This window comes from Vanacampus margaritifer, chromosome 1 (assembly GCF_051991255.1).
Source record: "Vanacampus margaritifer isolate UIUO_Vmar chromosome 1, RoL_Vmar_1.0, whole genome shotgun sequence".
Classification (NCBI taxonomy): domain Eukaryota; kingdom Metazoa; phylum Chordata; class Actinopteri; order Syngnathiformes; family Syngnathidae; genus Vanacampus; species Vanacampus margaritifer.
The window spans coordinates 1,422,142-1,445,787 of NC_135432.1; the positions used below are offsets into that span (position 1 = coordinate 1,422,142).

A 23,646-nucleotide genomic window follows, 5' to 3' on the forward strand; every position below is an offset into this window, starting at 1 on the left:
GATAGAATGTTTGCAAAAAATATGCGGCAAGCTAATTAAAGTTTTAGCAACAGTTTAGCATATTTAGCTTTTGTTCTCAAAAGTTTAAGAATGTTTTATATTGTGTCTCGATGGGATGTCATTCTAAAGGTCAGCGGTTGAACTGATGCTCGTTGCTGAATGAAGCAAAGACAGCTAGCTGCCTTGTGCTGGTATCTTTACTCTCAACTCATGTGCCTCACATAGTGTGTCAACAAACGGCACCTCTGCTTGGCAGCTTAGCAGAAGGATTGAAAGTATATTTTTTACCTTACAGATGGGCTCCAGCTCATTTACGACCAGTGCAAAGACACATGCTCTATAAAGTGGATGTAAATTGGCAGAACTCACGTTTTTGAGAATTAAAGCAGCATTGCTGATAAATGTGGGTGAACCCACCTGTCAAAGTTCAATATCATCTATTTATAATATTTTTTGTATAATTAATTATCTTTGTCTGGTGAGCCTAATTGTGCTATTTTGTGTCTGTAAAGAAAGAAAGATCAATTATTTATTTATTTGCCTTAGTTTTATTTTATTTAAAAAAAAAATATATATAATTATTTCACATTCACATATATAATTATTTGACATTCATATAATAGTTGTAATAATAATAATAATAATAATAATAATAATAATAATAATATGTTATTTCTAAGTTTCTCCGTACTTGGGTTTTTGTTTTTTTTCCCACCGAAAATAATTATTTGGAAGACTTTTACTGAAGTCATATAGTTCTAAAGTAACTCTTTGTACTCTTGCTTGGTTACAATTTTGGGCGAACCAACTAAGTTTCTTGTCATTACTTTTACTTAACATAACCTATAGATTATGTTTTCCCTTATAAATCTCTGACACAGCAATTAATAATAGTAGCACACCATTGTCTTGCATCTTGCCAAAAACTATAAAACTAAGAAGAAAGGACTAACCACAACCCACAATGCAGATTTCACTACTTTCAGCCACTTTGTTGTTAATGATTGTCATTTTGAATGTCATGAAAATACATTACCTTGTGGCCACAATTTAAATCCTCCTAAAGATGTAGTTTGCTACTATATTACCTCAGAAAACAACAATTTTATTTGTTTAATTTTTTTATTCTCTATGCTAACTTTTTTTTTATTCACAAACAAGAATTTCCCAAGTCCTATCCCAGGTTTGTATTTTTCTTTTTGGAATTGAAATCCATTTTCAAAAAAGGTTTAATTAATCAATAAGAAGAAAATTTGCAGTACATTGTCGAATCTCTTAGATGTTTGTTTTTTCTATGATGCTTCAGTTGCGTAATATACAAAGATGGTTGACCCGTTTTCGTGTGAAATGTCCGTTTTATTTTATTATTATTTGTATTGTACTTATCTTTAAACTTAACAGAGATTTTGTCAGGTAACTATGCAAGATTTGTTCTTGAATGTAATTTTGTGTCGAATTGATGTCAATAAAAGCTTTTTTTTTTTTTAAACAACAACAACAACAATTTAAATCCTCCTTTATCCATGGCCCGTCTGTACGTCCTTAAATAATAATGTTGAAATAATGCACCCTCAATGATGTTATTTTAGAACCAGTCGATAGCGCAGTTTACTTTTGGCGTTGTTTTTAAATGAAGGGATTTGCGCATGCGCATATGCAGTGTTTGGCTTCCCCGTCCACTCTGAACCTGACAGCCCGTTAGCTTAGCTTAGCTACCGCTGCTCACCGGCAATGATACAGCAAACAAGGACTCGCTAGGGCATACGAGTTGTGCATAAGGCGGCTTTTTGGCCACCAAAACACAGGCGTCATTTAGACATCATTGTCTGTTGATTGCCGGCGGAGTGTGAACATCGGCAAGTTTCTTTCGGGGGGGGCGGGGGTCGAAGAGGAGGACGCCCGCGAGAGGAGGAATGGACTCGGCGACCGATTTCATGCGACATAGGTTGGACAGCTCGGAAGCTTCGTAGACCACCTGACTGCAGCCAAACTATTTACGGCTAAATGTTCGTGCTTGCTTTTGGCTCCGTGCGTGTGATGTAAAACACATGCATTAAGCGACGATAACTGTATTTTGTGAAGGTAATCGTTGCTGTTGACTAACCAGGGCTTTAAGGCTAACTACTGGCCAGCTCAAATCAGTTACATCAATTATTCGAGTCTATGTTTTGTGAGGAGGGTTATTGTGTGTAGTAGCTTCTGAGTAAGCACATCCTGACTCTAAGGACAAGTCATTCGACTAACACCGATGCTTGATTATCACAATCGAGCTAGCATGATAGCTGTGCGTTAGTTAGCAGTTAGGAGTCAAAAGCCCACCGGCCGATTTGTAAGGATCCCCACATCTTCAACCCTCCTGGCGGCAGGGATGCACCATCAGGACTTTTGTGGAGACCCACCCGGTGCTGGCAGCAGGAAAACTGTGTTCCATTACCGCAGGGGCAGCGGCGGCGGGGCACCTGCTTCCTCCACGGGTTCCGGAGTGAATGTGCTTGAAGACACTCCGGCCCCTGCTGGAGCATCCTCTCCGGGACCCCATCAGCAGCCTGCATCCCAAATGCCTGGAGCTCAGGTGAAGAAGAAGAGCGGCTTCCAGATAACCAGTGTCACTTCTGCTCAGATAAGTGGCAGTAACAGTTTGGCGGATGACACCGAGAGCTACGACGACCTGGATGAGTCTCACACCGAGGACCTCTCCTCTTCTGATATGCTGGACGCGTCAGTGTCCCGAGCCACCGACACCGGCGTGCCGGAGAGAAGTTCATCGGACGAGACGTTAAACAGCCTCCACGGTGTCGACACGCCTGGCCTTGTGTCACCAAATGAGCCTCCATATCCACATTCCAACCCGGGAGCCCAGACGCATACCGCGATGGTAAATGGGACCGTACACCATCATTATTATCCGCAGCAGCACTCTGACAACATGGGAGGTGGCGAAACGTCTTCGTCAGCTTTCCCCCAAGCATCGTCGGCCACCTCCGGTCAGCCACTTTCCCAAATGGCGGCTAACCAATCCCAGAGGCCACCAGTGGCGCATAGCGCCAAACCCACTGGGGGAACGCAAGCGTCAGGCGCTGTTGTTGGTCGGACAGCTGGCGACGCACATCTGCATGGCGCCGAAAATGTTCCTCCACTTCCCCCGTCTGGCTCGCCAGACAACAGCGCTCCCGTCGCTGTAGCTCCAGGCCAGTCGGCAGCCGCAGCCACCTCCAGCACTCAAACCACCGGCTCTCGTTTCAGAGTGGTCAAACTGGACACCAACTCTGAGCCCTTCCGCAAAGGAAGGTGGACGTGCACGGAATATTACGAGAAGGAGATTCCCCCCGCAGCCGCCTCGGACACGCCGAAAGCCGCCGAGCCTTCTGCGGACGGCGAACCCAGTAACGCGGGCGTAAGTCCAATTCTTGCGGCTGTCCAGCTACCTCACACACTGCAGCCTTACCAGCTGCCGAGCCAGGACTACACAAGTCCTCACGCGATGCAGAGCCCACCACAAGCGCCGGCCCAAACCAACACCCTCGCCTACGTGTCACCCCAGGAAGTCGTTGGCGCAGCTCACACGAAGATGCTCGGCGGTCCTGCTGTAAACCAAGCAGCCACCGTCATGTCTCAGCAGTCACCTTACGCCGCGGACCAGCAGCAGCAAGCCACGGGAGGTTATGTGGCGCCGCAGCTCGGTGGTCTGCAGCCAGACTTCATCCAACCCACCGCTCCGTTCCAAAGCCAGGTCCCGCCCCCACTGGCGCACCTGGGCGCGTCCGTATCACCGGGTTCGGCGGTGACGGCAAAGCCGCTCGGCGGCTTGGCTCAGGAGTCGCCCCATCAAGGTCACGCGGCTCCATCTGCCGGAGGAACCTCCGCCGCTACGGGTCCGCCAGCCCCTTACATGCCTTTGACTGCGCTTCAAGCTGACCTTCAACCCCTTCTCACCCCAGGCACGGCTCTCTATCCACCCGCTCTGGCAGGAGGGGGCTCCCTGAAAGCGTCTCACCTGGAAGATGCACAAAAGCTTCTGTTTCAGCACCAAGGCCTGCTGGCACTGCCCAGGCTGGGCGCCGGCGCCGGAGGCGGAGCGATGGCCGCCGACGCCGGCGTCGCTGCCAGAAGCCTGGCCCACATGGGGATGTCGGTGGAGGCCAGCGCGCTTGTAGCTGCTGCCGCGGGCTTGAGGTGTCAACATGCTGAAGGAGAGGACGACAGGTGAGACCTTATCGGCTCGTTGAAACTCGGTCTCGCCTCAATCCGTTAGATCTTTTGTCGGTATGACGTCATCAACGTTTTGATTGAGACGGCAAATCAGCTTTTCACATGCATGGATGTATGTTTTTTGTGCTTTTGTATTCTAAAGATTAGTGATAGACTGATGTGTTTTTTTCGAGGCCAATACCGATTATTAGTAGTCAAGGAGGTCGATAAGAGATATTTCAAGCCGATATTCCTTTGCCGTAAAAGAGACAATATTAGCGTCAAAATGTAAAACAAAAAAAACTTTTTCTTTTCATTTCAAACATAAAGAATTGACAGCTTTGTTAAAAAATTTGAACACAAATTTCAGGGAGCTTCCAGGACCATCAGCATGTGTTAAGCTAAATTAAAAACTAAGCAAGTAAATAGTTCCCTAAAGTTTTCTACTGTAAATAAGGTTTTCCAAAATACAGTATTAACATAATTTTTTAATTTAAATAAAAAATAAATACATGAAAACAAAGTGTAGGACGTTCCAACTTCCCACTGTCAGCATCATTAAAACATTTTATAAAGTGGGAAATTTAAATAAATCCAAAAATGAAAAGTTCCCTGTGTCTCACTGACCCACAATTGCATGCAAGTGTTGCAAATGTGGGGGTTTTTTTCGTAAAGGAGAGAAAAGATCTTCGCAGACAGTCTGAATACGTTCCAAATGTTTTTGCGACAAGTAAAAACTCACAAATCCTGACCAAATCCGCTACGTTTGCAAGCATTGACTGCTCAGTGACATAGCAGCTTTATTGGCCTTCAATGCCCATATTTGGCATTTTGACAAATATGATCATCGGCCCAGCCAACAATCGGTAAAGATTCTTATTTAGATTCTGAGACCAGTAGACAATTCCAAGCTTACGTCACAAAGTCAAAATGGTCTTATTTGGTTAAATGATCCTCTCCGCCCACTTTGGTCTTTGGAATCGTTGTCATTTGATTTGCGAGGATTATTTTGATTTCAAAATGCGATGAAATGTCCTTTGACTACTTGAACAATCTGCCTGGTTTTTCTGCTCGTCGCAGGCAAAAGCAATACAAAACATTGTTTGCTTTCACCGTGTAAAGGAAGCGTTACATTGCGATGCATTGCGGAAATGTCACAAAAATCCCTGGATGTTTGGAATTGTCAATTAAGTGAAAGTACATCATTTCATGCTGCATGCTCGAAGGGGGAGTCAACCTAAAAACACGTTTTGACAATAATATGTTCTATATGGCCCCACCATTCTGGTTAATATGAGATTTTTTGCAATATGAATTATGAAGCAAAATCCAGTCATTTTGATCCATGTCAGGGGGCGGCCATTTTGCCACTTGCTGTCAACTGAAGATGACATCAGCGACCAATCACAGCTTGTTACCTGAGACCTGAGCAACTGTGACGTCATCTTCAGTTAACAGCAAGTGGCAAAATGGCCGCCCCCTGACATGGATGAAAATGGCTGCATTTTGCTTCATAACTCATATTGCAAAAATGTCATGTGAATCAGAATGTCATGTTTAGAGCAGTGAGGTCACATATTGTCAAGCAATGTTTAAGGTTGACTTCCACTTGAAAGATCATTTGTGGCTTGTGGTTATGAATTTCTGAGCTTCAACCGCCATTAAGTGTGCAAACTAGAAACGGTGCATCGTAACAGAACAATCGAAAAGAAGAGCGCTTGCCAGTCTTATTCCCCCAAATATACGCTTACTATTTTAAATATGCAGTTGTAATAGTAGCTAGCCTAAATGGTTGTTGTGGCTTTGGCTTTGTTCCAAGTGCAGCTAGCTGCTTTGTGGATGCTTTGAGACTTTTTTGACGATTGTTTGTACAAAGGCAAAGTGCTCAATGTCTTCCGATCCCTCGTGGTCACATGACTGGCATCTTAAGCAAATCGCCAAAATGGCTTCATCATCTCCGTGTCTCCAAGACTATGTTGACGCTTGTTCTACCAACTTCCTCTTTTCCTTTCTCAGTCCTCCTTCTTGACTATCTTTCTTCCCTGAGTTTGTTTTCCTCTCCACGATGAGCATTTGGAGTTCACGTATTGCGTGTTTGTTGCTGTTCATGGCTCATTTTGTCGTGCTGTGAGACTCGTGTTCAGGTGCAAACAAACGAGGAGGCTCTTGCCTTTCTATTTTGTGTTCTTTTTTTTGTGGGCTGCAGCAGACCATCTTTGGTGTCAGCCTTTTTGTCCAAACACTTGGGTGGTCCTTTTCTTCCCTTTCCTTTCCCCTTTTCTACTGCTTACATGAAATGTGTTCTTCAAGTCTCCGGTGTCTTGTGCTTTGCCACCGAAACATTACTGGCAGGGATGTGATTTTTCCGCTAATTCGCGGAATTCCGCTTTTTTTATCCCCCCCCCCCCCAAAAAAAAAATTCCGTTTTTTTTTTTTTTTGAGAGTAGTTCATTGTGTATGCACATGACTCCGACAGATAACATCTTCTGCTATAACAAAGACATTTGTGGTATGCTCTAATATGAGTTACTTTTCATTTGGTCATGATACAATTATTTGTTCATGAAATTTGAACTCTTCAACGTTATTTATGTGTTAACTTAGTAATCACATTAGTTAGATATGATGATATTCTCAGTGATAGTTTTTAAAAGCAAAGGCAGTCCAATGTTTTTGAATGTGACTGATTTTGAGTTGACTAAAACTGCCATTTTATATGGGATAGTTCAATATACATTGAAAATTTATGCTGTTGATTTGTCTATTTCTTTGTCATGTGAGTGCATTGAAAGTACTTAAAAACACGGAAAACCCATGAGCTCCGGGGGGCGTCCCCCCACCTAGCTGGGTGCCAGCGGCCCCCAGACCCCCGGCTAAATTTTCAGATAATTTCACTTCAAGCCACTTCAATTTCACAAATCACATCCCTGATTACTGGGGATGAATAATGAAGAAAACAAAGGAAAATAGTTCTGTATTGGCGCAGTGCATCATGGGATTGATTGCTTTTCTTATGATCATCAGATGTTCATTTCGTGTCAAGCGGCATTGTGGGATACGTGGATGACACTGCATAGGGGGCAGCATGACAAAATGGCGAACTTGCTATTAAAGGCAACCAACAATCGAGGATAGGAAGGGATTCCCTACACAACCATGTCATTCCAGGGTTGACCACAGGGGGGCAGTGTCCGCCATTCAACCATTCCCGTGTGAACTGCAAGTGCTTGATACAATAATCTTAACGTGTTTGAGAGTCACTGACCTACATGTGCAGAAGGCCGAGCTGCACGCAATGAAATGAGAATTTTGAAAGTCTTGCTAGTTTCCTGTCAGATTAGTGCTGATTGGTTTGAAACTCTTGCTTGTGCTCAGAGAGAAAAGGCTCCTTAAATGCTGCTTTCAGTAAATGAAGTCCGGCAAGAAAATCCTGCATCCTCTCTTTTGTGCCGGTGGTGGATTGGGCCTCCTTGCAACATCCTGCAGAAAGCTCGGTTCGGCTAAACTGAAGCCTCCCACGCCAACACGATGACGTCGTTTCTGCATGTCTGTCTGCTCCTTCATGTCGCTGTACACCAAATACTCAGCTTCTTTCCGCGCTTGTAGATGTTGTTCAACTTTGCAGGGAAAAACATTCATTATTCAACATTACAATTATTTTGGTAATAATCAAAATCACGATTTATTTTGGGTACAAATTAAGAACATGTGGGGTGTCAGACGATACATTTTTTAAAATCGTAATTAATCCCATGACTTCAATTGTTAACTCACAATTAATCACAAATGTTATAGCTCTTCTAAATATAGGATACAATGCATATTAATTTCCCCCTCAAGTTTTCATACTCTTGTAACGTAAAATTAAAAAAGAAAAAATCAACTAATACAAATATGGCTGCATCTTTCAGTCATTGATACAGTCATTTCATAGTCATTCATAAAAGTGAGTTAAAATTTTAAAAAAATATTTTCATATTAACTCTTTTACTGCCAAAGACGTTAAATGACGTTCTGCAAAAACCTACGGAGGAGCGCCAAAGACGTTAACTCTTTCACTGCCAGACGTTTTCAGAAACGGGTTGTCCCCACTGCCAGCCGATTTAAGCATTTTGAGTGATCTTTCAAGGTCCACAGAAAATGTTGTGTTTGGACTAAACACACATCCGACCAAATGAAAGATTGGACTCTCATCTTTCATCAGAAAAAAAAAGTTTGTTTCTACCTTATTCCGTTCTTCAGTAATCAACAATAGAAAATGGTTACTTTCACCGAAATTCTCTCTTTTGAAACAAAAAACGGAGAAAAAGAGCTTTTTGTGAAACGATGTTATTTCATGCACTCTAGTGAATTGTACACTTGTTTTTGTCCATGAATGATGCCACAAACACCTAAATAGTGCTTTACTTCTGTAAAACGCTTTCACCAACAATGAAAAAATGTTTTTTGATTGCAAAATACGTTTATTTCCATTCAACAGTGTAACAATTTGACAAAACAATTTCGCAAACTATTTACAAATGTGTGCAACTGTGGGACTATTTACAAATACAGTTTTTCTTTTTGTAACGCTCTCCTGCGTGCAAGGAGACGCCAGGACTCGCACAACAGTTTACTTTCACTTTCGCATTGGTCCGTTTTGCGTGCAAACGTTACACTTTCTTGACGGCCTTTTTTTCCGGGGAATAAAAAGCAAGTAGCAGACTGTACACACTTCCTCCGATGAATATGCATTGGACTCGGGGCACTCTCCGTCGTCCGATCGAACGTCCGCCTGTGCGTGCTCGGTTGCGCTCCGCGTTACGACACCGTCATAGCCGCCGCGTCAGCGGTTCCAATTTCGCCGTCAAGCTCGGATTCACCTTCATCATCATCGATGATGATCATCATCGTCATCAATGTACTCTTTTAGCGTTGGTCGATGCCTTTCGTCTTGTAAGTGTAGAGCTGCTTGCAAACGCTCGCCATTGCCCGTTCCCTCCTCCATCGAGCTCCATCTAACGTCTTCTACTGCCGCGTCAATGCTTCCCAACCACGGAGTCACCACCCTCAACTTCATCATCGATGATGATCATCGTCGTCAACAATGTGCTCTTTCAGCGATGCTTTTGGTCTTTGAAAAAAAACGGCTCGGGCGTGAGCTCCTCGCGACCGGCCGCCATTTTTCCTTTGTCTTCCATTCTCATCTCCTGCTCGACGCTCTAGCTCCGCCTCTACTGACGCCCACCCGATCTTGTCAAAAGAGAGTCATCGCTGCCCTCTAGGGGCCAAAAATAGTCAGCAGCATTTTTTTTCAAAGACGAAAAGCATCGACCAACGCTAAAGAGCACATTGATGACGACGATGATCATCATCGACGATGATGATGGTGACTCCAAGGTTGGAAGCATTGACGCGGCAGTAGAAGACGTGAGGCGGAGCTAGATGGCTGAGGAAGCAAACAATGGCGGTTGCAAGCAGCTCACACTTGGGAATTTTTTTCAAAGACGAAAGACACTTGGGAATTTTTGTCAAAGACGAAAGGCATCGACCAACGCTAAAGAGCACATTGATGACGACGATGATCATCATCGATGATGATGATGGTGACTCCGAGGTTGACGGCGAAGTTGGAAGCGTTGACGCGGCGGCTATGACGACGTCATAAAAGGTTCACGGGCTAGCGATGCCAACACCGGAAAACGCGGAGCACAACCGAGCACGCTCAGGCGGACGTTCAATCGGACGACGTAGAGTGCCCCGAGTCCAATGCATATTCATCGGAGGAGGGGGCACAGTCTGCTACTTGCTATTTATTCCCGGGAAAAAAAGGCCGTCAAGAAAGTGCAACGTCTGCACGCGAAGCGGACAATCGAAGTGAAACGTATCTGTTGTGCAAATCCTGCTCCCTCTCCTTGCACGCAGGGCAGTGTTACAAAAAGAAAAACTGTATTTGAAACATCCACATAATTGTAAGTAGTACCACAGTTGCACACATTTGTAAATAGTTTGCGAAATTGTTTTGTCAAATTGTTACACTGTTGAATGGAAATAAACGTATTTTGCAATCCAAAAACACTTTTTCATTGTTGGTGAAAGCGTTTTACAGAAGTAAAGCACTATTTAGGTGTTTGTGGCATCATTCATGGACAAAAAGAAGTGTACAATTCACTAGAGTGCATGAAATAACGTTCACAAAAAGCTCTTTTTCTCCGCTTTTTGTTTCAAAACAGAGCATTTCGGTGAAACTAACCATTTTCTATTGTTGATTACTGAAGAACGGAATAAGGTAGAAACAAACTTGTGTGTTTCCATAGTCCAAACACAACATTTTCTGTGGACCTTGAAAGATCAGTCAAAATGCTTAAATCGGCTGGCACTGGCGACAACCCGTTTCTGAAAACGTCTGGCAGTCAAAGAGTTAACTCACTTGTTCCCAAAAACGTATACATACGTTCTATTTTTAGTATCACAATGCACCCAAGACGTATTCCTATATTTTTTCCTTTTCTTTTATGCTTGAGCATACAAAAGGCTTTGATGAAGCCGCTGAACTGAAGAGAATGCTTGAAGCAATAGTAGTTATTACAAAAACGGCCAGTAGGTGGCAGCAAAGTATAAGAGATCAACTTGCAACAAGCTCTTTTTGCCAGTGTTTTCAACAGGTTTGACAATATTTATGATGAAACGTAGCTATATTCTAATGCTAATTGCTGCAAAACGGAAACGGGTAGAAGTATACTTTTTTTTCTCCTGATGAAAGGAGACTAATCTTTCCAAAACTGCCAACATAAAAAATAAATAAATGAATGAATGAAAGTGAAAATAAAAACGGATATAAAAATCAGGGATGTGATTTTTCCGCTAATTCGCGGAATTCCGCTTTTTTTATCCCCCCCCACCAAAAAAAAAAAATCAATTAATTTTTTTAATTTTTTTTTATTTAGTAGTAGTAGTTCATTGTGTATGCACATGACTCCGACAGATAACATCTTCTGCTATAACAAAGACATTTGTGGTATGCTCTAATATGAGTTACTTTTCATTTGGTCATGATATAATTATTTGTTCATGCTCCCCCCCCCCCCCCCCCCCCACTGGGCACTGCCCTGGACCTAGACCCCCGGCTAAATTTTCAGATAATTTCACTTTGGTCAAATCACATCCCTGAAAAATGTAATTCAAAAATGTATTTCTCTGCAAGCCAGCGAGACTTCCTTGTTCGCTCACTCGACCATTGAAAGGCAGAGCAGAGCCCAACCCAAGACACGCCCCCTCATTTGAATAACATTTTGTCCTGACAGAGCATCTGCAGCATGAAATAAATCAATGTGAGAGCAGAGTGTTTTTATTGATTGATTGATATTTAATTCTATTTATATATTTATTGGTATATTTATTTCCCCATTTATTTATATATATATATTTGTTTTTATTTCCATTTGTATATTTTTTTTTTATGTTTTGGTCCTCCACATTGCAGTGCATCTGTAAATAGCAAAAAAATGCAACATTAGATTCCACAGAAAAAAATGAATAGGGGAATTTGGGTTCATTGTAATTTCACGTTGAGCTGAATTATGCTCGCTTTGATGTCACATTTCGTAGTAAGCTGCGTCGCCGTCAACTAGGGTTGCTTAATTATAAAGAAAATATTCATCATGATTCATTTGGTAATAATTACGATTACGACAATCTTTTTTGGGGGGGTACAAAACAAGACATTGTTTAAACGAGGGGTGTCAAAATTGGTGCGTTAATTTTCAGTTGATTTAAAGTCCCTTTAACACCACTAAAAAATTTAAGGCGCGATTAATGACATGTCCATGCCCAAATTTAGCAGTACTTAATGTCATAATAATGCATAATATATTTGTAGAGACTGGGGTCAAGTTGTATTTTACAATTTAAAAATTGTGCAGAATTTCACAGGTTCCTTCATGTTAAATATTACATAGCTCTTAATATGAAAAGAAAACGCATTGAGCTGTCACCAATGTCTTACGAATGCAGTGATGCCATCTAGTGGCAGAAAAATGACCTCAACACTTTTTTTTTTTTTTACGACACAGTACATCTTTTTAATTTTAACTCAATTTGAGAAATGATTATGAAAGGACTGTATCAATGACTAAAAGATGCAGCCATATTTCTATTAGTTTAACATTTCCCCACTTTTTTGTTAAGAGTATGAAAACTTAGGGGAAAAAAAATTATTGTACATTTTATTGTACATTTAGAACAGATTAGCAAATTTGCGATTGTCATGCGATTAATTACGATTAAAACTATAATGGTTTATTAAATTCCAAATGAGGATCAATAATCTTATTTTTGTTTCCAATGATGCCGATTTTGTAATTGTGGAACGTAATCATTGAATTTGGATTAATTGCACAGCCCTAGCAGCCGTCGCCTCTTCTCTTTGTCCCGTTGTATTTGCTGCCTGAAGTCTTTTTTTTTTTTTTTTCTTTGTTGGCTCAGAACGGCGACTGTGGTTTAGCCCGCGTGTGAGCGTCAACTCGCATGGAGACGCACGTGAGGCCAGCGGAGCCTCATGCCGTGTGCGTGCGTGCGCGTGTGCGTAGCCAGCGTGCGTGCACTGATGCAGAGCGACAGCGCCGCCAGTGGCGCGCTTGCTGCGACTTGAATATTCCCTTCAGTGTGGGCGTAGTCCTTCCGTGATCAAATGTTTCGGGCCGAGGATCCGGGAAGTCCGTCTTCGATGCGCTTTGCACCGAAGACCGTCAAGAGGGGTTGGGCTGTCCGGTTGTTGTTGTAGCTTCTCAAATAGGGGGTACGTGACATTTTAACTCATTCACTGCCATAAATTCATTTGAACTATTTCTATTAGTTTAACGTTTTTTTCTCCTACTTTTGTTAACAAGAGTAAGAGGACCTCGATTTTTTTAAAAATTTATTGTTCATTTAGAACAGATATAAAATGTGTGATTAATCGTGAGTTAACTAGTGAAGTCATGTGATTAATTACAATTTTAAAAAATGTAATCACCTGACGCCTGTATTTTTTTTAAAATAATCTTTTATTCTTTAAAAAAATATTTTTTAAAAAAAGAGAAGATTAAAAATTTGGGTCGTCAGGCAATTAATATTATTAATTAATTAATCGCATTACTTCACTAGTTAACTCACGATTAATCACAAATTTGATATCTGTCCTAAATGTACAATAGAATATTTTTTCCCAAGTTTTCATACTCTTCTTAACAAAACTAATAGAAATAGCTCAAATGATTTTTTGACGTCTATAGCCGTCAATGGCAGTGAATGAGTTAAAATATATTTCAAAATATAAGCCCATAAAATGAATTTTATATCCAGCAGACGATTCGATTTCAGTGTCTCAAAAACGGAATCGTTTGACCCAAGTTGTCATATGCCACCTCGAATCACCTGTCAATCACTTGAAAACTTTATTTAAAATGTAGTCATTTGTTTTTGAGAACAGAGCTTTACTATGAGCCCAAAAGATGATGGCACTTTATGTTGATAATAATTTATATGTGGCCAAATCTTTATTTATAATTAAATGTATTATTATTATATGATGACGAAATGCTTTGCGCTGGTTAGGAAAAATAATTCACATCACTGCAAAAAGGTTGAGAAGCAGTGTTGTAGGAAACAAGTTGGGCGTGGCTTGTAGGCGATGATGCGCGCGTGCTAACTGGGTATGTGGTCAACGAGGGCTCATCCCATTGGATGGATTGCTCTAATGGCTCCTGACAGTTTACATAACAGCAGAAGGGGAGGCGACGTGAGTCCGACTGGACTGACGTCACGGTCCAACCTCTTGGAGCTTCTCGCCACGCGAGCCGTCTTCCATTCGCGGGCGTCGTTGGGGGCACTGCAGCGTCTCTCCCGCCGCCCCGTCCTCCTCGGCCTCGTTACTCGGACTCCCCCCGATGAGACGCACTGACGGGGTCAAGGGTCGGTCGGGTCTGGAGGACGGAGGAGTGGTGGTGGTGGTGGTGCTTGTTTTGGGTGGCGGGTGGCGGCCCGCCGCACGGACATAGTGTTTGTTGTTGACTCTGAGCGTCAATGAGAGCGAAGGGGCTGGCCGGGGCCGGAGGAGCGCAGGGCGGCGACGCCATGGCCGTCAAGTTTCTTTTCTGGGAGCTGGAGAAGCATCTGAAGAGGTAACGATGGAGTCCTTTTGTTGTGTGCTCAACCGGAATCGTGTCGCTCGGTTGCCCTGCTTGCCGCAAAGTGTCAAAGCAAGACCTGAGCAAAATGCAGACCCGGACCAGTGGGATGTTCTCTTTTTTTTTGTGCATGTGCAAGCTTAGGACGCCATCTTGGCACAGTTGAACATCATGTTCCAGCTCACGTTAGCATCCCTGTTGCTCTGCCCACTAGTAGGCTTCAGTGACCCAACAAAGCATTTTGGCCATTAACATGCAATGTACAGTGACGCCCCCCCCCCCCCACACCACCACCACCACACTTATATCATGGTTTGCCATTTACAAGTTCACCATATTATTGCGGTTTTTTTCCATGTGGAAATGATCACCAAGTATTTGCACAAAAAACTCTCATTCCCTGATTATTATTATTTTTTAGTTCTTTCTGTATAATGCCTTAAAGATGGCACCTAAAAGTAGTAATTGGTGACAAGGAAGTACTGTATGTTAAAGTCAAACGTTTTGATGAATGTCGGTATCGGCCTTTTTTATTTTTTTTATTTTTTTAAATCTGACAGTTGAGAAAAGATCAATCTAAAAAACATTTTAATCTCAGGAAACTATTTTTTTTAATTTTCAGTTAGCTTTATTAGAGATGCTGCTGACCCTGGGAAGCTTCTGAACCTTTGGTTTGAATGTGAAGAAAAAGTTGAAGTTTTCAGGTATTTTTTCATTTCGGAAAGAAAGATTTACTGTAGAAAATTTTAGAGAGCTATGGGAACATTTAGGTTTCCATGCAACTTTTTAAGACGTATTGATAACCTTGAAAGCTCCCTGAACGTTTTGTTAGAAATTTAAAAGGACTTCTATTGTCTAAGATTAAAAAAAATAATTTAAAAAACTTTTACTTTTTGAAAAAACATGCTTCAAGACATTACAACAAAGTCCAAATTGGCATTTGTATTTTTTAAAAATTTTGACGGCAATATTTTTTACCCCCTTTTTACTGAAAATGAATATCAGCTCCAAATATCGGTAATCGGCCTTCTTGACTACTAATAATTGGCATCGGGATATCAGCCCTGAAAAAAAAACATATCGTCTATCTCTAATTTTGGGGAGGAGCCAAGAAGATAGACAAAGAGTCTGAGTGGAGAGTCGGTTTTACATTGCATTAAAAAAAAAAAAGACCTGTAAGCCACTTATTTTTATGGGCAATGATCGGGATGTGCAATTAATTGAAATTCAATTACAATTTAAATTATTACACTCCACAATTACAAAATCGGCATAATCGTAAACAAAAATAAAAGATCATTAATACAAATTTAGAGTTATTTAAATTGAGATATTTGCACCTTTTTAAAAATGTTAAAAAGACTAATTTTAATAAATCTTGTTCAAAAGGAACTTGCATAATTATAGTGTTTCCAAGGAATCTATTTGTCGTGATATTTTTTTTTTACACGTTTAAACATTGTTTTGTTTTGTACCAAAAAACTAATGATTGTCCTAATTGTGATTCCAATTATTAGCAAATTAATCGTGATGAAAGATGAATTTGAAAAGCTATTGAAGTGTCTTGGGACCAAAGTTTGTGGTGTTGTTACAGTGCCAACCGTTAATAGAAGCATTTATTGAAATATAGCGGCAGCATCAATGATGATTTTTTTTTTTGCCACTATTTTGGTCTGTATCCCCTGCAAATTGTGTTAATAAGCACTTTCTTACCCTCAACCTTGTGTGACGCTGCAAACAACAAATCGTAGTTCTCTCGAACCTGGCGAAGACAATATAAAAGCAATTTTTTTTTTTTTAAAGGATCAGGTTTTGGAGGGTTTGGGGTGCGTGTGTGTGACAAGTGGCGCATGTCAAAAGCTTCCTCGTCTTTGTTCTCTTGTCACGTCAGCCACTCCCACAAAGGTGCGTTTGAGCAGCGACAGGTTACACATCAGCCGGACCGGATTCAAATGTGTCGTTTGGTCACATGCACACATGAAAATTAACTCCGCTGTGCACTTCATCTCCTTTTTGTGCCCTTTGTCAAAAAGTGTTGCCATAGTGATGGCGTCAGCCTTATTTAGACTGATGCCGTCAACTGTTTTTCTTTTTTAATCTCATTGTGAGTGTGCAAATCAATCACGACTTGTTTGGGATCAATGATGTCCTTATTTGCACTGTTTTACTCTTTCTGCTGTTATAAGATTCCCTTATTGATGTGTTTACAAATTGTTTTGGAGTAGGGGTGTCAGGCGATTACATTTTTTATTCCTAATTAATCGCATGACTTCAATAGTTAACTCGCGATTAATCACAATGTTTATCTGTTCTATATGTACAGTAAAATGTCAAATAAAATAGTTTTCATACTCTTGTTAACCTAAAAGTAGATTTTTTTTTTAACTAATAGAAAAATGGCTGCATATTTTAGTCATTGATACAGTCATTTCATAATAATTCATAAAATTGACTTAAAATGAAAAAGATGTTCTGTACTGTAGAAGTGTGATATTGATTTGTGTTGAGGCGATTTTTCTGCCACTAGATGGCACAATTGCATTTGTAAGACATTGGTGACAGCTCAGTGCATTTTTCTTTTCATCTTTAATATGAAGTAACTTGCGAAATTCTGCACATTTGTAAAATACACCTTAACCCCCACAAATATATGCATTATTATTCAAATGTATTTCTGCTCAATTTTGATGTGGACGGCGTCTGCTGCGTTGCGACTGGAATTACGCCAGTACAGGCTTTCCGAGTCATTAATTGCGCCTTTAAAAAATGAGTGGAGTTAAAGGAACTTGAAATGAACTCCAAATGAACACACTTTTTTGACACCCCTACTTTTAAGTGTTGTTACAATTGGCAGAAAATGGAGGAAAGTATTTATCCTTTTGCCATGTCTTCATTAACTTTAGTCAGAGATTTGCATCAGGTCATAAATTCACTTGGCACGTTTCCCCCAAATAAGTGCTGTTTTAAATTTACAAGCTTAAAAAATACTTCGGCAAAATAAATGAGCATCATTTAAATGCAGCAAGTCGTAGGCCTCACATTTTCATTGTACTGACTTTAAAATTGAAATGCAACTGAATTGTGCTTCAAAATTCTACTGTACTTGGAAAGTACAAAATGCACTGAAATATGTAACCCCAAAAAAAGTGTTTATTGGGTCGTGGAGATGGTGGAAACTGCAAACTGGCATTTGGGGGGGAATTAATTGGCTTTTTTTAAATTACATTTTGTGCATAAATGACCAGCAGGTGGCGGCATTTTCCTTAATAGGCAGTTTTTCGCCTGCATTTTGAATCAGAAGTATCACATTAGTCGCGTTTTAGAGTCTTGTATTTTTATAGACTGCATCAAATTAGGCATCTGTTTCCTGCTTCCTCCAAAACGGTGGCTGCCGTGGATATTGTTATGCAAACGAGCCTCGCTTCCAGCCAATCAGGCGGCTGCTGGCTGGCGCTGTTCCCCCGCACGCATTTTGCAGCCATCCAGGCGGGCGGGCGGGCAGGCAGGCACCCCCAAGCCCCCCCCCCCCCCCCCCCCCCCCCCCCCCCTCGCTCGCTCGCTCCCTCGCTCGCTTTCTCTCACCACTTCAGTCAGTCAGCCTTTGTGCTCAGTGTCGGCGTTCGGATGATCTCGGAGCTGCAGAATGCGCTCCCGTGTCCCGGTTTCCGCCTCGCACCTCCGGACGTCCTCTGAGCCGGGCCGAGCTGCGCCGGCGCCTTGATGGACGGGCTAGCATGAATTCGCAGTGTTACACGGTGGCGATGGACCTTGGCGTTTGCCAACTGCGCAATTTCTCCATCTCCTTTCTGTCCTCCGTACTCGGCAAGGAGAGCGCGTCGGTCAGGCTCGACAGGAGGTACACAACCGCGAAAGCTCACCACTTTGCCGGCGCTCTTTGTTTTGTTCCCTACGGCGAGTGTCTTGCGTCAGAGCCGCGCGTTTGCGAGCGTCCGACCGACGATGTGCTTTTCTGTGTCTTTCAGCTCTTCGGGTGCAAGTGTCGTGGCCATTGACAACAAGATTGAGCAAGCCATGGTAAGAGTCCATTGTTATCCTCAAACGCACCATCAAGTCGCTCGTGTGCTGCCGTTGGTGTGACGTCATGCCGAGCGAGGCACGTCCGGCCATTTCTTTTCTACTATTCGCGAGTGTTGGGGTGGATTCTGTACAAATAGTTGTTTTTGTATGAATCTAGCCACCTTAACGGGGGGCGACGAGGGGCATCCGTGCGTTAAACTTGTGCGAAAACAAGGAAATGGGCGTCCATTAAAGAATCCGATGGTGGCGGTGCACTGTCACGATTTGGACAGATGATGCGGGCCAAAATGAGGTTCACACGCTATAATCCCTTCCACCCCTCATCCCCATCCCCACCCCCACCCCCATCCTCATCCTCTCCTCTCCTCTCAAGCAGCATGTTGCTAGGCAGGCAGCAGCCTCCCCTCCTTTCGTTATAAATTTAACTCGGCCGGCCATTGGCTCCTCCCACTCGGCGCGGGGACATTTTGTTCCGTGGCTGCACAATGACGATGGGATGCTCAGATTATGAAGATTTAATCCCCCTTCGACTATCATTGTCGTCGTCGTCATCTGGATGACGCTGTATGTACAGCCGTGTACTTTTGCGGGAGGGCAAGTTGGAAACTTGTAATTAAAAGGTTTGCCAAAACTGGCTGGTTGGCTCTTAGTAGGGAACAAAAATATAGTTTGGCCAAATGTATTTTTGCATAATGCTGACTAAAACAATACATTTCTTGCAAGTATACTTAAATCTTGTGAAGCAACTCTATGAAATGAAAGTGTTCAGCAAAAATGTGGAAGCTAGTTTCATTTTTCGAGGTGGGGGGGTATGAATAAATCAGCATTCACGTTTTTGTTTTGTTTTTCAGTCAAAATAATTGATTGTTCACTACAATATTTAGAAGTTGATCGTGTCTGCTTACAAATTAATCTTGTTATTTTCAAAACGGAAACTTTTTGCTATAAATATCTGTGGGGCGGTTAAGATTGATAGACATGACGAGAACCCCCCCGCCCCCCAAATTAGACAGGGCTATGGCCTGACTAAAGGAAGCTCCTCCCCTCACTTCAACATAGTTCCTTGACCCCAATCAAAATTTTGTTTTTAAATGTGGTGTGGGCCAGTGAATAAATAACTCCCGCCCCCAAAATGGAACTGTGAATATGTGGAAAGATTCCAAATTGTAAAGTTTCCGTGACAATGAAGTGGGAATTGTTTTGCGAGGACATTCCAGTACCTTCATTGTGAACACCTTTTTTTTTGTCCTCTTCCCTTGATCAGCAGCATATTTGCATTGTTGAATTTGAATTGATGGTGCCTCAAATGTTAGCTCTCAACATAAAGTAGGAAAAAAACAACAACTCGTTAAAAAAAAATCACAAAAACATAAATGTGGTTGTTTCAATCAATGTTATGTTTTTTCACCAATTTTTTATATTTTAGTTCCCTCGTAGCCGCCAGCCTCCAATTGTGTCGCTGGTATCGTTCAGGGCCGTCAAAATTAATCCAGTAATCAATTATCGAATTAATTGACAACTGTTTTAATAATTGGAGCCATTTTTTAAATTTATTATTAATATTCTGATTTCATTCAGCATATCAACAGTAATTTTTATAGTCCTTAATGAAAGAAGACTGATTATCTTCTGTGTTGAATTTAAATAATACATTTGCTAACATCTGTTTTTGTTTTGGAAAACAATGACCCAACTGGTAACATAATACATCATCCCCGCCTTATTTGAAATCACTTATACGAATACAGAGTACGGAATAAACACAAATTACAATATCCGGGGGGGGGGGTTCTTTTGTAAAACACTTTAATGCAAAATTAAAATGAATCCGATTAATTGATTTAATAACCAAAAGAATAATGACAGTGACAGTACTAGTATAGTTACAAAATTAACCATTAATTTCCAGAGTAATTTTCTTCCTTTGGTGTTTTGTGTTTTTAACCTTTATTTCTTTGTCGCTGCTTATCGTGATGCATTGTTTCTTTTCATATTTTTTCAGTTTTAGGTCTGCTTTTATTTTCATGTATGGTTGGCGTAGTAAATTCTTGCTTCAATGGAGTGTGTATTGCGAGCATCCATTTTGAATCAACTCAAAGTCAAGTTTGAAAAATCACAACGCTGGACGAGGCGCTTTTAACGACCCCCCCCCCCCCTCCCCTCGCGCCCCCCCCCATCCCTCCCTTCCTCAGGACCTGGTGAAGAGTCACCTGATGTACGCGGTGCGCGAGGAGGTGGAGGTGCTGAAGGAGCAAATCAAGGAGCTGATGGAGCGCAACAGTCAACTGGAGCAAGAGAACAACCTTCTCAAGACCCTGGCCAGCCCCGAGCAGATGGCCCAGTTCCAGGCCCAAGTCCAGACGGGCGGGTCCCCCACCGGCGCCGCCCTGCAGCCTCAGGTCCCGGGCCCTGTCGGACCCGCGCAAGCCCTCCCCTCTGCGCACAACTCGGGCCCGTCCGCGTGAAGGGGAAAGATCTCTGGACTGCGGTCCCCTTCCAAGTTTTTGTTGCACATTTAATTTATTCTGCCTTGACTTTTACCTGCTTAGACAATCACAGTTGTCATAGAGACGGAGGGGACGCACCAAGCGGCAGTCGGTGTGAAACACGTGCCAATGTCAGCCCTCCACCCCAACCCGGCGCAGACCTTCAACTTTTTGTTTTCTCCACGTGCAAATGTCGATAGACGAACTTTAAAAGGAGGACTTTGAACCACACGCACCCGGGACCCGGGATGGGAAGCGGCCATTTCCAGTCGTGATGCTCCGGGTCAAGGGCGGGTCTAAGAGAAAAGATGACGTGTATTTTGTGTGTTAGTAGCACCTCACCATAGGTGGAAAATCCAGGTCCAGAAAGTAAAAACCCTGCCGCCGTTTGGCTTTAGCCCCTTGTGCTAGCTAGCTGGTTTACCTGCTAGGGAGCAAGCTAGCTAGCATCAATGGCAATCAATGGGAGAACGTAAAAACCCTGCCACCATTTGGCTTTAGCCATTTATGCTAACTAGCTAGCTCGCTCCCTAAACAGGTAAACAAGAACTAGCTAGCTAGCACCTGGGGCTAAAGCCAAACGGTGGCAGGGTTTTTACTTTCTGGACTTGGATTTGCCACCTCTGCACCTCAATTCTCACTCAGAGGCTCGTTTTATGTTTTGTTTTTTTCTCCATCTCCCGTCGCCGTCCTAACCCTCAACGTCCTAACCCTCAACGCACCTATTCCTAGTCTTATTGGAAGAGGTGCTCAATATTTATGCAGGGAATCAATGTTGTTTTTTTTTAGGGTAAACTGGGCAAGTGTGACGATTTACGTTCTTGTTGATGTCATTTCATGTCCTAGTCATGTAAAGCAAATAAATAACGGAGAGGAATAGGATATGACTGTTTGTAGGTTTGTACAGAATTCAAACGTTTCCAATTTTGCAAAGTGCCTGGCTTCTAACCATAGATACATATATATATAATCTCTTTTCACTTATTTTATTCATGTAAATATATTTGTATATATCTATCTATGGTTTACCAGGTTGTGAAGTACCTGCGATGTCAGGACTCAGGATGGAAAGAGACGAGGATCAAGTAGCTCCACGCTGAACACGTCTCGATCCTGCCGCGGCTGCATCAGCACTTTGCTCGCTCAAAACAATACCGACTGTTTGTGTTCGGGGATCTTTTGTTTGCCACTCGTTTTGCTGAAGTGATTGAGGATGTTTTACGGTACTTTGTTTTGTTTTAGTCTTTTTGTGCAGCCAAATGTCTTTGTTGCTGCCCGGACACTCAGAGGACTCGCACATGCACACACGCTTGGCAAAATGGAGGAATGCCTGATAGAAAGTATGTCAATGTTTTGTGCATGTTCCTCAGCCCATCACAAATGTGACGTTACAATTTGCACTAGACAGTTGCACCTCAAATAAAAAGTGAAAACAAAGAAAAAAAAACAAACAGCTTTTGTTCTTTACTGGATGTGATGAGATGTGTTCTTATTAAAAGGAATCCCGACTGTCATGACAAATTAGCTCTATATTATTTATTTGGTTGTTACTAACATAACTGAGATTCATTTTTCAAAACTCATTTCCAGTTTAATAGATGTCGTAGAAACGTTATTAGGACGCACGCCACCATTGTTATTAACGTCGCAACGCATTCCGTGCGTAGTGACGTAAAATGGCGGCTGTCTCTCTGCCTGCAATGTGAAAGGCCGATAAAGGTGAGCCTCGTTGCCTTCCTAAAGGGACGATGCTTGCTTTCCTTATGTGCCTTTCACATTGCTCGGCAGAGAGACAGCCGCCATTTTACGTCACTACGCACGGAATGCGTTGCATTCGCAAAACAGGCCAAAATCCACATGTCAGTGGATGGGGCTGGGTGAGAGACAAGATACTTGGTGTGGTTAAAACAAATGTGAGTGTAGAAATATGTATTACATGAAATAGGGGAATGTTAATTATATAATGGATTAATCAGTATTACTTGAGTGTAATTGCTGACTGCATGCACCACACAAAGAACAAATACACAAAGACACTGTGTCGATGTGGGAATGAATGTCTTGTTCAGGAGCTGAGACTTAGTGTTATATTTTGGAAAGAATAAAAAAGTGAACATTTCCCAAAAACTGATTATGATGTGTTGTGTGTAGAATTTTGAGAGAGAGAGAGAGATTTTAAAATGAGGCTGTAGCATAACAAAATGTCCGTCTGCCCTCTGATTGGTTGACAATTTTTACGCAATATATATTTAAACAGCTTATTAGTTTATATTTAAAGACAATGTCTTTGCCACCAAGGCTTCTCTGGTACAGCCCAGTCCATGTACTGCTCCTTTATACGCATGCGCACTGGGTCATTGTATATGTACACACTGTAGTCACAGTCCGGATCCTTGTGATTGGCTCCATAGGAACAAGCCCCCGTACGGAAAACGTGTGCTGGCCACGCCCCCGTTCATATGTCACGTGGACGTGCTCACTCTTTTCTTGAGCGGGGGCGCGCCTCAGCACACGATGACGGCATGTTTGGATTTGAGCTGTTATCAAGAGCTCATTTAAATACGAATGTATTATTTGATTTGAAATGATTCAAAACGTGTTGGCAATTACATTTATTTGTAATGTCACTTATTTGACTATTTGTCTACATTCAAGTTCTAAATTGTGGGACCAGAATGTGCAGAACACACAAGCAGAGCAGAAAAAACGTTCCTAGGAAAAAGGTCAAATGTCAAAGGCTGCTCTGTATGCTGTATTTTTTCCCCTTTAAATATTTAAAACGGCAGCAT

General features: G+C 42.1%; 1 protein-coding gene across 4 annotated transcripts; it reads left to right on the plus strand.

Moving 5' to 3' along the window:
• The first annotated feature begins 1,661 nt into the window (after positions 1-1,661).
• LOC144052234 (TSC22 domain family protein 1) lies at positions 1,662-22,381 on the plus strand. 4 transcript variants are annotated; one of them, XM_077566143.1, is made up of 4 exons: positions 1,662-3,872; positions 3,939-4,203; positions 18,317-18,368; positions 20,564-22,381. In XM_077566143.1, the coding sequence occupies exons 1-4, from the start codon at positions 2,369-2,371 to the stop codon at positions 20,834-20,836; spliced, it is 2,094 nt and encodes a 697-aa protein (XP_077422269.1). In that variant the 5' UTR covers positions 1,662-2,368; the 3' UTR covers positions 20,837-22,381. The 4 variants fall into 4 exon arrangements, with proteins under 4 accessions (XP_077422269.1, XP_077422259.1, XP_077422288.1 ...); XM_077566133.1 differs by having other exon boundaries at positions 1,662-4,203; XM_077566162.1 differs by lacking the exons at positions 1,662-3,872; positions 3,939-4,203 and adding an exon at positions 13,973-14,327.
• The last annotated feature ends 1,265 nt before the right edge of the window (positions 22,382-23,646 follow it).